The following is a 13,601-nucleotide window of genomic DNA, read 5'->3' on the forward strand; positions in this document are numbered from 1 at the left end:
GGCATTATGTGGGCACTGTATGGCAGCACTATCACTGCACAGTGTATGGAAGCGTTAGGCATCACATGGCGGTATTACAGCACTATACATTGGCATTATGTGGGCACTGTATGGCAGCACTATCACTGCACAGTGTATGGAAGCGTTAGGCATCACATGGCGGTATTACAGCACTATACATTGGCATTATGTGGGCACTGTATGGCAGCACTATCACTGCACAGTGTATGGACGCATTAGGCATCACATGGCGGTATTACAGCACTATACATTGGCATTATGTGGGCACTGAATGGCAGCACTATTACTGCACAGTGTATGGAAGCGTTAGGCATCACATGGCGGTATTACAGCACTATACATTGGCATTATGTGGGCACTGTATGGCAGCACTATCACTGCACAGTGTATGGACGCATTAGGCATCACATGGCGGTATTACAGCACTATACATTGGCATTATGTGGGCACTCTATGGCAGCACTATCACTGCACAGTGTATGGAAGCGTTAGGCATCACATGGCGGTATTACAGCACTATACATTGGCATTATGTGGGCACTGTATGGCAGCACTATCACTGCACAGTGTATGGAAGCGTTAGGCATCACATGGCGGTATTACAGCACTATACATTGGCATTATGTGGGCACTGTATGGCAGCACTATCACTGCACAGTGTATGGACGCATTAGGCATCACATGGCGGTATTACAGCACTATACATTGGCATTATGTGGGCACTGAATGGCAGCACTATTACTGCACAGTGTATGGAAGCGTTAGGCATCACATGGCGGTATTACAGCACTATACATTGGCATTATGTGGGCACTGTATGGCAGCACTATCACTGCACAGTGTATGGACGCATTAGGCATCACATGGCGGTATTACAGCACTATACATTGGCATTATGTGGGCACTCTATGGCAGCACTATCACTGCACAGTGTATGGAAGCGTTAGGCATCACATGGCGGTATTACAGCACTATACATTGGCATTATGTGGGCACTGTATGGCAGCACTATCACTGCACAATGGATGGACGCGTTAGGCATCACACTGGATGGCGGGTTTATTCGGACACTATACGGCAGTTTTATTTGATGACTGTTCGCCGGCATTATTTGGGCCATGTTATTTTGTGAGGAAACGTCTGATGCGGCAGCACCTTGTACCGCCACTCACAGACCTCAGTAAACCGCTCCTCGTTGCCCGTAGCGACCAATCAGAGCTCAGCTTTTATTTTTTACACAGCTGAGGTAAACTGAAAGCTGCACCCCAACTGGTTGCTACGGGCAACTAACACCGTTTTCTTTCCGGTTTATCTGTGCGACGTTGAAAACTGGTATTAAATGTCTCCTGCTAAACGTCCCCCTCCCGTAGAGCGCCGGGAGGAAGGGCAGGAAGCCGCTTTTCTATTTTTGTTTCGGCTTCTCCTATGTTGTGGGATACGCGCGCGCTCCCGCAGGTTGCCGGCCCCCAACGCGCATGCGCTGAGGCAGGAGAGGCAGCGGGGACGCGCGCTGCAGTCGGGGACGCGCCTGGAGGCAGACAGAGGTCGGTGAGGAGACGCGAGGTAACGGGGACATGCCGCACCGTGTGCACCGGGAGGACACGGCGTGATCTGCAGCCACACACGGCGCCATCATGTCCCAGAGGAGACGCAGCCGCTACCAGAGCTGCCGCCCTGCTGCCAGGTACGTGCCGGCCTCACTGTCTGGGTGTGACAGCCATTATGTGTGTATGGAGGGGACCCCGGGGAACCACAGCTCCCAGCATGCCAGGGCCTGGTCGTCAACCTGGAAACGGAATAAAATGGCGAATGTGGCGATACGTCCGGATTACGGCAATGGCGACCCCGTATTTCATCACGTCGGTTACCATGGTAACACATCACCCTGCGCTGCTACACTGTGACGGAAACGCGAGACGACGGGAAGGGATTTCTAGATCTCGGCGCTTGGTTGTCAGAAGGTTTGTGGTGACGGTTTGTTGTTGGACTCTGCCGCGTTGCTATGGAGATGTCGCTGCTGCGTTGCTATGGAGATGTCGCTGCTGCGTTGCTATGGGGATGTCGCTGCTGCGTTGCTATGGAGATGTCGCTGCTGCGTTGCTATGGAGATGTCGCTGCTGCGTTGCTATGGAGATGTCGCTGCTGCGTTGCTATGGAGATGTCGCTGCTGCGTTGCTATGGAGATGTCGCTGCTGCGTTGCTATGGAGATGTCGCTGCTGCGTTGCTATGGGGATGTCGCTGCTGCGTTCATATGGAGATGTCGCTGCTGCGTTGCTATGGGGATGTTGCTGCTGCGTTGCTATGGAGATGTCGCTGCTGCGTTGCTATGGGGATGTTGCTGCTGCGTTGCTATGGAGATGTCGCTGCTGCGTTGCTATGGAGATGTCGCTGCTGCGTTGCTATGGGGATGTCGCTGCTGCGTTCATATGGAGATGTCGCTGCTGCGTTGCTATGGGGATGTCGCTGCTGCGTTGCTATGGAGATGTCGCTGCTGCGTTGCTATGGAGATGTCGCTGCTGTCTGTCAGGCTCCGCTGTCACTTGCTGCCATTGAGAGGGGTCCCGGGCCCCAGGTACGTGAGGGGCGTCCTTCTCTCCCAGTAGGACCCCCGCCTGCTGTCACTGAATGAGGACACAAGTATTCGCACCCCGGGGCTAAAACCCTGTACAGACCTGACACCCACTGCAGGAATTCCTACATAGAGAAAAGTATGTGCCCCCCTCCTACAGCCATAGGCATAACTATGGAGTGGCTCCATCACTGCCCAGGACACGGCTCCCCCAGAGCCCAGCGATGGCCGCTTTACACCACTCCATCCGACGCTCGGCCTTGTGCTTGGTGATGTACGGCTGCAGAGGAGGTGTGGAGTCTGCAGTTACGGGGGCAGCAGAGCGGTGGTGACCTTTCTGCCCCCCGCTCTGTAACATTACACTCTAACATTACGGGGTCTCCACTTCATGCCGTTCTTTACACTTTTCGGTAATATGGACGGACTTGTTACCCCGGTGGCTCCTAGTAGAGGACCGCGCTGAGCTCTGCACCTCCGGCCTTTGTAGATGGTCCGGTCACTATCAGCTTGGGATTTCGGTGGGACCGGCCGACCATGAGATGTCTATGGGGGGCCACAGATGATGTCGGGGAAGAGAAAGAGAGTTGGAATTCTAGCGTCAGATCCTGTTATTTTCAGGAGAAATAAGCCTCTGCTAGAGGTGACCGGCAGCCGTTCACTCCTCTCTCCCCATTGACAACACATGAATGCTCTGGTGAGCACTTATGTTTATGGGGATTCAGGAGAAAGTCTGTTCACACCATGGTAGAATCTGGTCAGAAACCCAAAGCTTCTGATGATTGCTACGGATCAGCATATGAGCCACAATCGGTGGAGATCCACCATGGTGACCTCTGCAGAAAATGACAGCTCATCCATCTGCGCTGCTTTAAGGTGCATCTCTCAGCTATATGACAGTGATATTCTGCAGGTGACAGTGTAGCTCAGAGCTGTCCTGTAGGTGACGGTGTAGCTCAGAGCTGTCCTGTAGGTGACGGTGTAGCTCAGAGCTGTCCTGTAGGTGACGGTGTAGCTCAGAGCTGTCCTGTAGGTGACAGTGTAGCTCAGAGCTGTCCTGTAGGTGACGGTGTAGCTCAGAGTTGTCCTGTAGGTGACGGTGTAGCTCAGTACTGTCCTGTAGGTGACGGTGTAGCTCAGAGCTGTCCTGTAGGTGACGGTGTAGCTCAGTACTGTCCTGTAGGTGACAGTGTAGCTCAGAGCTGTCCTGTAGGTGACGGTGTAGCTCAGAGCTGTCCTGTAGCTGACGGTGTAGCTCAGAGCTGTCCTGTAGGTGACGGTGTAGCTCAGAGCTGTCCTGTAGCTGACAGTGTAGCTCAGAGCTGTCCTGTAGGTGACGGTGTAGCTCAGTACTGTCTTGTAGCTGACAGTGTAGCTCAGAGCTGTCCTGTAGCTGACAGTGTAGCTCAGTACTGTCCTGTAGGTGACAGTGTAGCTCAGAGCTGTCCTGTAGGTGACAGTGTAGCTCAGTACTGTCCTGTAGGTGACGGTGTAGCTCAGAGCTGTCCTGTAGGTGACAGTGTAGCTCAGTACTGTCCTGTAGCTGACGGTGTAGCTCAGAGCTGTCCTGTAGGTGACAGTGTAGCTCAGTACTGTCCTGTAGGTGACCGGGTAGCTCAGAGCTGTCCTGTAGGTGACACTGTAGCTCAGAGCTGTCCTGTAGGTGACGGTGTAGTTCAGAGCTGTCCTGTAGGTGACGGTGTAGCTCAGTACTGTCCTGTAGGTGACAGTGTAGCTCAGAGCTGTCCTGTAGGTGACAGTGTAGCTCAGTACTGTCCTGTAGGTGACCGGGTAGCTCAGAGCTGTCCTGTAGGTGACACTGTAGCTCAGAGCTGTCCTGTAGGTGACAGTGTAGCTCAGAGCTGTCCTGTAGGTGACAGTGTAGCTCAGAGCTGTCCTGTAGGTGACAGTGTAGCTCAGAGCTGTCCTGTAGGTGACACTGTAGCTCAGAGCTGTCCTGTAGGTGACGGTGTAGTTCAGAGCTGTCCTGTAGGTGACGGTGTAGCTCAGTACTGTCCTGTAGGTGACAGTGTAGCTCAGAGCTGTCCTGTAGGTGACAGTGTAGCTCAGTACTGTCCTGTAGGTGACCGGGTAGCTCAGAGCTGTCCTGTAGGTGACACTGTAGCTCAGAGCTGTCCTGTAGGTGACGGTGTAGTTCAGAGCTGTCCTGTAGGTGACGGTGTAGCTCAGTACTGTCCTGTAGGTGACAGTGTAGCTCAGAGCTGTCCTGTAGGTGACAGTGTAGTTCAGAGCTGTCCTGTAGGTGACGGTGTAGCTCAGTACTGTCCTGTAGGTGACGGTGTAGCTCAGTACTGTCCTGTAGGTGACCGGGTAGCTCAGAGCTGTCCTGTAGGTGACACTGTAGCTCAGAGCTGTCCTGTAGGTGACGGTGTAGTTCAGAGCTGTCCTGTAGGTGACGGTGTAGCTCAGTACTGTCCTGTAGGTGACGGTGTAGCTCAGAGCTGTCCTGTAGGTGACAGTGTAGCTCAGTACTGTCCTGTAGGTGACAGTGTAGCTCAGAGCTGTCCTGTAGGTGACAGTGTAGCTCAGAGCTGTCCTGTAGGTGACGGTGTAGTTCAGAGCTGTCCTGTAGGTGACAGTGTAGCTCAGAGCTGTCCTGTAGGTGACAGTGTAACTTTGGGCTATATGGCTGTCATAAATTATGATGTAGCTCATGGCTCTATAACTGTCCAACAGGTGACATTGTAACCTGGGTATCTATTACTGTCCTGTAGGTGACAGTGTAGCTCAGTACTGTCCTGTAGGTGACAGTGTAGCTCAGAGCTGTCCTGTAGGTGACAGTGTAGCTCAGAGCTTTCCTGTAGGTGACAGTGTAGCTCAGTACTGTCCTGTAGGTGACGGTGTAGCTCAGTACTGTCCTGTAGGTGACGGTGTAGCTCAGAGCTGTCCTGTAGGTGACGGTGTAGCTCAGAGCTGTCCTGTAGGTGACGGTGTAGCTCAGTACTGTCCTGTAGGTGACAGTGTAGCTCAGTACTGTCCTGTAGGTGACGGTGTAGCTCAGAGCTGTCCTGTAGGTGACGGTGTAGCTCAGTACTGTCCTGTAGGTGACGGTGTAGCTCAGTACTGTCCTGTAGCTGACGGTGTAGCTCAGAGCTGTCCTGTAGCTGACGGTGTAGCTCAGAGCTGTCCTGTAGGTGACGGTGTAGCTCAGTACTGTCCTGTAGGTGACAGTGTAGCTCAGAGCTGTCCTGTAGGTGACAGTGTAGCTCAGAGCTGTCCTGTAGGTGACGGTGTAGCTCAGTACTGTCCTGTAGGTGACGGTGTAGCTCAGAGCTGTCCTGTAGGTGACGGTGTAGCTCAGAGCTGTCCTGTAGCTGACGGTGTAGCTCAGAGCTGTCCTGTAGGTGACGGTGTAGCTCAGAGCTGTCCTGTAGGTGACAGTGTAGCTCAGAGCTGTCCTGTAGGTGACAGTGTAGCTCAGAGCTGTCCTGTAGGTGACACTGTAGCTCAGAGCTGTCCTGTAGGTGACGGTGTAGTTCAGAGCTGTCCTGTAGGTGACGGTGTAGCTCAGTACTGTCCTGTAGGTGACAGTGTAGCTCAGAGCTGTCCTGTAGGTGACAGTGTAGCTCAGTACTGTCCTGTAGGTGACCGGGTAGCTCAGAGCTGTCCTGTAGGTGACACTGTAGCTCAGAGCTGTCCTGTAGGTGACGGTGTAGTTCAGAGCTGTCCTGTAGGTGACGGTGTAGCTCAGTACTGTCCTGTAGGTGACAGTGTAGCTCAGAGCTGTCCTGTAGGTGACAGTGTAGTTCAGAGCTGTCCTGTAGGTGACGGTGTAGCTCAGTACTGTCCTGTAGGTGACGGTGTAGCTCAGTACTGTCCTGTAGGTGACCGGGTAGCTCAGAGCTGTCCTGTAGGTGACACTGTAGCTCAGAGCTGTCCTGTAGGTGACGGTGTAGTTCAGAGCTGTCCTGTAGGTGACGGTGTAGCTCAGTACTGTCCTGTAGGTGACGGTGTAGCTCAGAGCTGTCCTGTAGGTGACAGTGTAGCTCAGTACTGTCCTGTAGGTGACAGTGTAGCTCAGAGCTGTCCTGTAGGTGACAGTGTAGCTCAGAGCTGTCCTGTAGGTGACGGTGTAGTTCAGAGCTGTCCTGTAGGTGACAGTGTAGCTCAGAGCTGTCCTGTAGGTGACAGTGTAACTTTGGGCTATATGGCTGTCATAAATTATGATGTAGCTCATGGCTCTATAACTGTCCAACAGGTGACATTGTAACCTGGGTATCTATTACTGTCCTGTAGGTGACAGTGTAGCTCAGTACTGTCCTGTAGGTGACAGTGTAGCTCAGAGCTGTCCTGTAGGTGACAGTGTAGCTCAGAGCTTTCCTGTAGGTGACAGTGTAGCTCAGTACTGTCCTGTAGGTGACGGTGTAGCTCAGTACTGTCCTGTAGGTGACGGTGTAGCTCAGAGCTGTCCTGTAGGTGACGGTGTAGCTCAGAGCTGTCCTGTAGGTGACGGTGTAGCTCAGTACTGTCCTGTAGGTGACAGTGTAGCTCAGTACTGTCCTGTAGGTGACGGTGTAGCTCAGAGCTGTCCTGTAGGTGACGGTGTAGCTCAGTACTGTCCTGTAGGTGACGGTGTAGCTCAGTACTGTCCTGTAGCTGACGGTGTAGCTCAGAGCTGTCCTGTAGCTGACGGTGTAGCTCAGAGCTGTCCTGTAGGTGACGGTGTAGCTCAGTACTGTCCTGTAGGTGACAGTGTAGCTCAGAGCTGTCCTGTAGGTGACAGTGTAGCTCAGAGCTGTCCTGTAGGTGACGGTGTAGCTCAGTACTGTCCTGTAGGTGACGGTGTAGCTCAGAGCTGTCCTGTAGGTGACGGTGTAGCTCAGAGCTGTCCTGTAGCTGACGGTGTAGCTCAGAGCTGTCCTGTAGGTGACGGTGTAGCTCAGAGCTGTCCTGTAGGTGACAGTGTAGCTCAGAGCTGTCCTGTAGCTGACAGTGTAGCTCAGAGCTGTCCTGTAGGTGACAGTGTAGCTCAGAGCTGTCCTGTAGGTGACGGTGTAGCTCAGAGCTGTCCTGTAGGTGACGGTGTAGTTCAGAGCTGTCCTGTAGGTGACAGTGTAACTTTGGGCTATATGGCTGTCATAAATTATGATGTAGCTCATGGCTCTATAACTGTCCAACAGGTGACATTGTAACCTGGGTATCTATTACTGTTCTGTAGGTGACAGTGTTGCTCAGGGCTCTGTGACTTATTCTATAAGTGACAGTGTAGCTCTGGTGTCTATTACTATTCTGTAGATAACTGTCCTGTAGGTGTCGGTGTAGCTTATGACCCTATGATTTCCTGTTGGTGGCGGTGTAGCTGTATGACTGTACTGTAGGTGACGGTGTAGCTTTGGTCTCGATAACTGTCCTTTAGGTGCTCGTGTAGCTCAGGGCTCTAGGACTGTCCAGTAGGTGATGGTGTAGCTCATGGCTGTATGGCTATACTGTAGGTGACTGTAGCTTTTGTCTCTTAGTGTTGTATGTGACGGTGTACTTCAGGGCTCTGACTTCCCTGTTGGTGATGGTGTAGCTCATGGTTGTATGACTGTTCTGTAGTTGAAGGTGTAGCTCAGGGCTCTGTAATTGTGCTGTAGTTGACTATGTAGGTCAAGTCTCTACGATAGGCCTGTAGCTGAAGCGGTAGCTTGGGTTGCCGACAGTCCTGTAGGTGACAGTGTATTCTGGGGCTTTATGACAATATTGCATGGGATTGTGTCACTTGGGGCTCTATTACTGTTTTGTGATGACAATGTAGCTCAGGGACCTGTGTCTGTCCTGTAGGTGACAATGTAGCTCATCCCGTGTAGGTGATAGTGTAGCTCAGAGTTCTATGACTTTCCTGTAGATTACGGTGTAGCTCAGGGCTCTATGACAGTCCTTTTAGGCGATGGTGTAGCTCAGTGTCTGATTGTCCTGTAGGTGACGTTGTAGCTCAAGGCTGTATAATTGTTTATAATAATGTAAAATTTTGCCGCTACAAAAATGCAACATGTAGCGTCGGCCGCGCCCCGGCAGTTGCGGCATGACAACGCATACAAACGCATGTCCTTGCGTCCCCAATGTTAAAGATAGGGACGCATGCGTTGATATGCGTCGACAGACGCAAATGTGAACGTAGCCTAACTGTACTGTAAGTGACAATGTAGCTCGGAGCTGTATTGCTGTTCTGTAAGTAACGATGTAGCTCAGCGCTGTGTGACTGTATTGTAGGAGACAGTGTAGCTCAGGGCTCTATGGCTTCCTGTATATGATGGTGTGGCTCAGGGTTCGACGACTTCTTGTATGTGACAGTGTAGATCTGTGCTTTGACTGTCTTGTATGTGACTGTGTAGTTCATTGTTCTATGACTGTTCTATAGGTGACGGTAAAGCTTTGGGTTGTATGACTATCCTCTAGGTGACTGTGCAGCTCTGGGCTCTATGACTTCCTTTAGGTGACCGTGTAGCTTAGGGTTCGAAGACTTCCTGTAGGTGATAGTGTACTTTACGGCTTTATGACTTGCTGTAGGTGACGGTGTAGCTCAGGACTCTATGGCAGTGCGGTAGGTGACGGTGTGGCTCAGGGCACTGACTTCCTGTAGGTGGTGGTGTAGCTCAGGGCTCTATGGCAGTGCAGTAGATGACGGTGTAGTGCAGGGCTCTATGATTTCTTATAGGTAATAGTGTAGCTCAGAGCACTATTACTTCCCGTAGGTGACGGTGTAGCTCAGTGCACAATGGCAGTGTCATAGGTGACAGTTTGGCTCAGGGCACTATGACTTCCGGTAGGTCATGGTGTAGCTCACAGCACCATGTATCATGTATGTGACAGTGTAGCTCAGGCCTGTATGACTATCCTGTATGTGACTTTGTTGCTTGGGGCTCTATGGCAGTACGGTAGGTCATGGTGTAGCTCAGGGCACTATGACTTCCAGTAGGTCATGGTGTAGCTCAGGGCACTTTTACTTCCGGTAGGTCATGGTGTAGCTCTGGTCTCTATGTATTTCTCTGTATAGTTGATGGTGGAGGTCAGGGTACTATGACTTCTTGTAGGTGACGGTGTAGCTCTGGGCACTATGACATCCTGTAGGTGACGGTGTAGCACATGACTCTATGGCTTCCTGTTGGTGACGGTGTAGCTTAGGGCACTTTGACTTCCTGAAGGTGATGGTGTAGCTCAGGTCTATATGGCTTCCTGTATGTGATGGTGTAGCTCAGGGTTCGATGACTTTCTGAACATGACTGTGTAGATGTGTGCTCTGACTGTCTTGTGTGTGACTGTGTAGTTCATTATTCTATGACTGTTCTAGGTGACGGTGTAGCTGTATCACTATCCTGTAGGTGACTGTGTACCTCAGGGCACTGTGACTTCCTGTAGGTGACGGTGTAGCTCAGGACTCTATGGCAGTGCAGCAGGTGATGGTGTCGCTTTGGGCACTGTGACTTCCTGTAGGTGACGGTGTAGCTCAGGACTCTATGGCAGTGCAGCAGGTGATGGTGTCGCTTTGGGCACTGTGACTTCCTGTAGGTGACGGTGTAGCTCAGGACTCTATGGCAGTGCAGCAGGTGATGGTGTCGCTTTGGGCACTGTGACTTCCTGTAGGTGATGGTGTAGCTCAGGACTATATGGCAGTGCAGCAGGTGATGGTGTCGCTTTGGGCACTGTGACTTCCTGTAGGTGATGGTGTAGCTCAGGGCTCTATGGCAGTGTGGTAGACGACTGTGTAGCTCAGGGCACTATGACTTCCTGTAGTTGACAGTGTAGCTCAGAGCTCAACTTTCTGTAGGTGATGGTGTAGCTCCGGGAACTATAACTTGCTGTAGGTGACTGTGTAGCTCAGAGCACTGTGGCAGTCCGGTAGGTCATGGTTTAGCTCTGGGCACCATGATTTCCTATTTGTGACGGCATATATATGGACTGTATGACTATCCTGTAAGTGACAGTGTATCTCGGTGCTCTATGGCTGTACAGTAGGTGACTGTAGTTCAGGGCACTATGACCTCCAGTCGGTCTCGGTGTAGCACAGGGTACTATTACTTCCTCTAGGTGATGATGTATCTCATGGCACTATGACTTTTTGTAGGTGGTGGTGTAGCTTAGGGCACTGTGAGCTTGGATCTTTGACTGTCCTTCTCTGTATAGTTGATGGAGGAGCTCCGGGTCTCTATGACTGTCCTTCTCTGTATAGTTGATGGAGGAGCTTGGGTCTCTATGACTGTCCTTCTCTGTATAACTGATGGAGGAGCTCCGGGTCTCTATGACTGTCCTTCTCTGTATAGTTGATGGTGGAGCTCGGGTCTCTATGACTGTCCTTCTCTGTATAGTTGATGTTGGAGCTCGGTCTCTATGACTGTCCTTCTCTGTATAGTTGATGGAGGAGCTCCGGGTCTCTGATTGTCCTTCTCTGTATAGTTGATCGAGGAGCTCCGGGTCTCTATGACTGTCCTTCTCTGTATAGTTGATGGAGGGGCTCCAGGTCTCTATGACTGTCCTTCTCTGTACAGTTGATGGAGGAGCTCCGGGTCTCTATGATTGTCCTTCTCTGTATAGTTGATGGAGGAGCTCCGGGTCTCTATAACTGTCCTTCTCTGTATAGTTGATGTTGGAGCTCCGGGTCTCTATGACTGTCCTTCTCTGTATAGTTGATGGAGGGGCTCCGGGTCTCTATGACTGTCCTTCTCTGTATAGTTGATGTTGGAGCTCCGGGTCTCTATGACTGTCCTTCTCTGTATAGTTGATGGAGGGGCTCCGAGTCTCTATGACTGTCCTTCTCTGTATAGTTGTTGTTGGAGCTCGGTCTCTATGACTGTCCTTCTCTGTATAGTTGATGTTGGAGCTCGGTCTCTATGACTGTCCTTCTCTGTATAGTTGATGGAGGAGCTCCGGGTCTCTATGATTGTCCTTCTCTGTATAGTTGATGGAGGAGCTCTGGGTCTACGACTGTCCTCTGTATAGTTGATGTTGGAGCTTCGGGTCTCTATGACTGTCCTTCTCTGTATAGTTGATGGAGGAGCTCCGGGTCTCTATGACTGTCCTTCTCTGTATAGTTGATGAAGGAGCTCTGGGTCTATGACTGTCCTTCTCTGTATAGTTGTTGTTGGAGCTCTGGTCTCTATGTCTGTCCTTCTCTGTATAGTTGATGTTGGAGCTCCGGGTCTCTATGACTGTCCTTCTCTGTATAGTTGATGGAGGGGCTCCGGGTCTCTATGACTGTCCTTCTCTGTATAGTTGATGTTGGAGCTGCGGGTCTCTATGACTGTCCTTCTCTGTATATTTGATGGAGGAGCTCGGTCTCTATGACTGTCCTTCTCTGTATAGTTGATGGAGGGGCTCCAGGTCTCTATGACTGTCCTTCTCTGTATAGTTGATGTTGGAGCTCTGGGTCTCTATGACTGTCCCTCTCTGTATAGTTGATGTTGGAGCTCCGGGTCTCTATGACTGTCCTTCTCTGTATAGTTGATGGAGGAGCTCGGTCTCTGTGACTGTCCTTCTCTGTATAGTTGATGGAGGAGCTCGGTCTCTGTGACTGTCCTTCTCTGTATAGTTGATGGAGGAGCTCGGTCTCTGTGACTGTCCTTCTCTGTATAGTTGATGTTGGAGCTCCGGGTCTCTATGACTGTCCTTCTCTGTATAGTTGGCGGAGGAGCTCCAGGTCTCTATGACTGTCCTTCTCTGTATAGTTGATGTTGGAGCTCTGGGTCTCTATGACTGTCCTTCTCTGTATAGTTGTTGTTGGAGCTCTGGATCTCTATGACTGTCCTTCTCTGTATAGTTGACGGAGGAGCTCCAGGTCTCTGTGACTGTCCTTCTCTGTATAGTTGTTGTTGGAGCTCCGGCTCTCTATGACTGTCCTTCTCTGTATAGTTGATGGAGGAGCTCTGGGTCTATGACTGTCCTTCTCTGTATAGTTGTTGTTGGAGCTCTGGTCTCTATGACTGTCCTTCTCTGTAAAGTTGGTGGAGGAGCTCGGGTCTCTATGACTGTCCTTCTCTGTATAGTTGATGTTGGAGCTCCGGGTCTCTATGACTGTCCTTCTCTGTATAGTTGTTGTTGGAGCTCGATCTCTATGACTGTCCTTCTCTGTATAGTTGATGTTGGAGCTCGGTCTCTATGACTGTCCTTCTCTGTATAGTTGATGTTGGAGCTCGGTCTCTATGACTGTCCTTCTCTGTATAGTTGATGGAGGAGCTCCGGGTCTCTATGATTGTCCTTCTCTGTATAGTTGATGGAGGAGCTCTGGGTCTACGACTGTCCTCTGTATAGTTGATGTTGGAGTTCCGGGTCTCTATGACTGTCCTTCTCTGTATAGTTGATGTTGGAGCTTCGGGTCTCTATGACTGTCCTTCTCTGTATAGTTGATGGAGGAGCTCCGGGTCTCTATGACTGTCCTTCTCTGTATAGTTGATGAAGGAGCTCTGGGTCTATGACTGTCCTCTGTATAGTTGTTGTTGGAGCTCTGGTCTCTATGTCTGTCCTTCTCTGTATAGTTGATGTTGGAGCTCCGGGTCTCTATGACTGTCCTTCTCTGTATAGTTGATGGAGGGGCTCCGGGTCTCTATGACTGTCCTTCTCTGTATAGTTGATGTTGGAGCTGCGGGTCTCTATGACTGTCCTTCTCTGTATAGTTGATGGAGGAGCTCGGTCTCTATGACTGTCCTTCTCTGTATAGTTGATGGAGGGGCTCCAGGTCTCTATGACTGTCTTTCTCTGTATAGTTGATGTTGGAGCTCTGGGTCTCTATGACTGTCCCTCTCTGTATAGTTGATGTTGGAGCTCCGGGTCTCTATGACTGTCCTTCTCTGTATAGTTGATGGAGGAGCTCGGTCTCTGTGACTGTCCTTCTCTGTATAGTTGATGGAGGAGCTCGGTCTCTGTGACTGTCCTTCTCTGTATAGTTGATGTTGGAGCTTCGGGTCTCTATGACTGTCCTTCTCTGTATAGTTGATGGAGGAGCTCGGTCTCTGTGACTGTCCTTCTCTGTATAGTTGATGTTGGAGCTTCGGGTCTCTATGACTGTCCTTCTCTGTATAG

General features: G+C 51.0%; 1 protein-coding gene across 1 annotated transcript in view; it reads left to right on the forward strand.

The window, feature by feature from the left end:
* Positions 1–1,497: 1,497 nt before the first annotated feature.
* Positions 1,498–13,601, forward strand: part of DNAAF9 (dynein axonemal assembly factor 9) — a 117,280-nt gene continuing 105,176 nt past the window's right edge. The window contains exon 1 of the mRNA XM_077280307.1: positions 1,498–1,705. Within this exon, the coding sequence (XP_077136422.1) occupies positions 1,656–1,705 (50 nt within the window). The 5' untranslated portion in view covers positions 1,498–1,655. The remainder of the gene's footprint in view (positions 1,706–13,601) is intronic.

The sequence above is a fragment of the Ranitomeya variabilis genome, chromosome 1 (assembly GCF_051348905.1).
Source record: "Ranitomeya variabilis isolate aRanVar5 chromosome 1, aRanVar5.hap1, whole genome shotgun sequence".
In the NCBI taxonomy this organism is placed as follows: Eukaryota; Metazoa; Chordata; class Amphibia; order Anura; family Dendrobatidae; genus Ranitomeya; species Ranitomeya variabilis.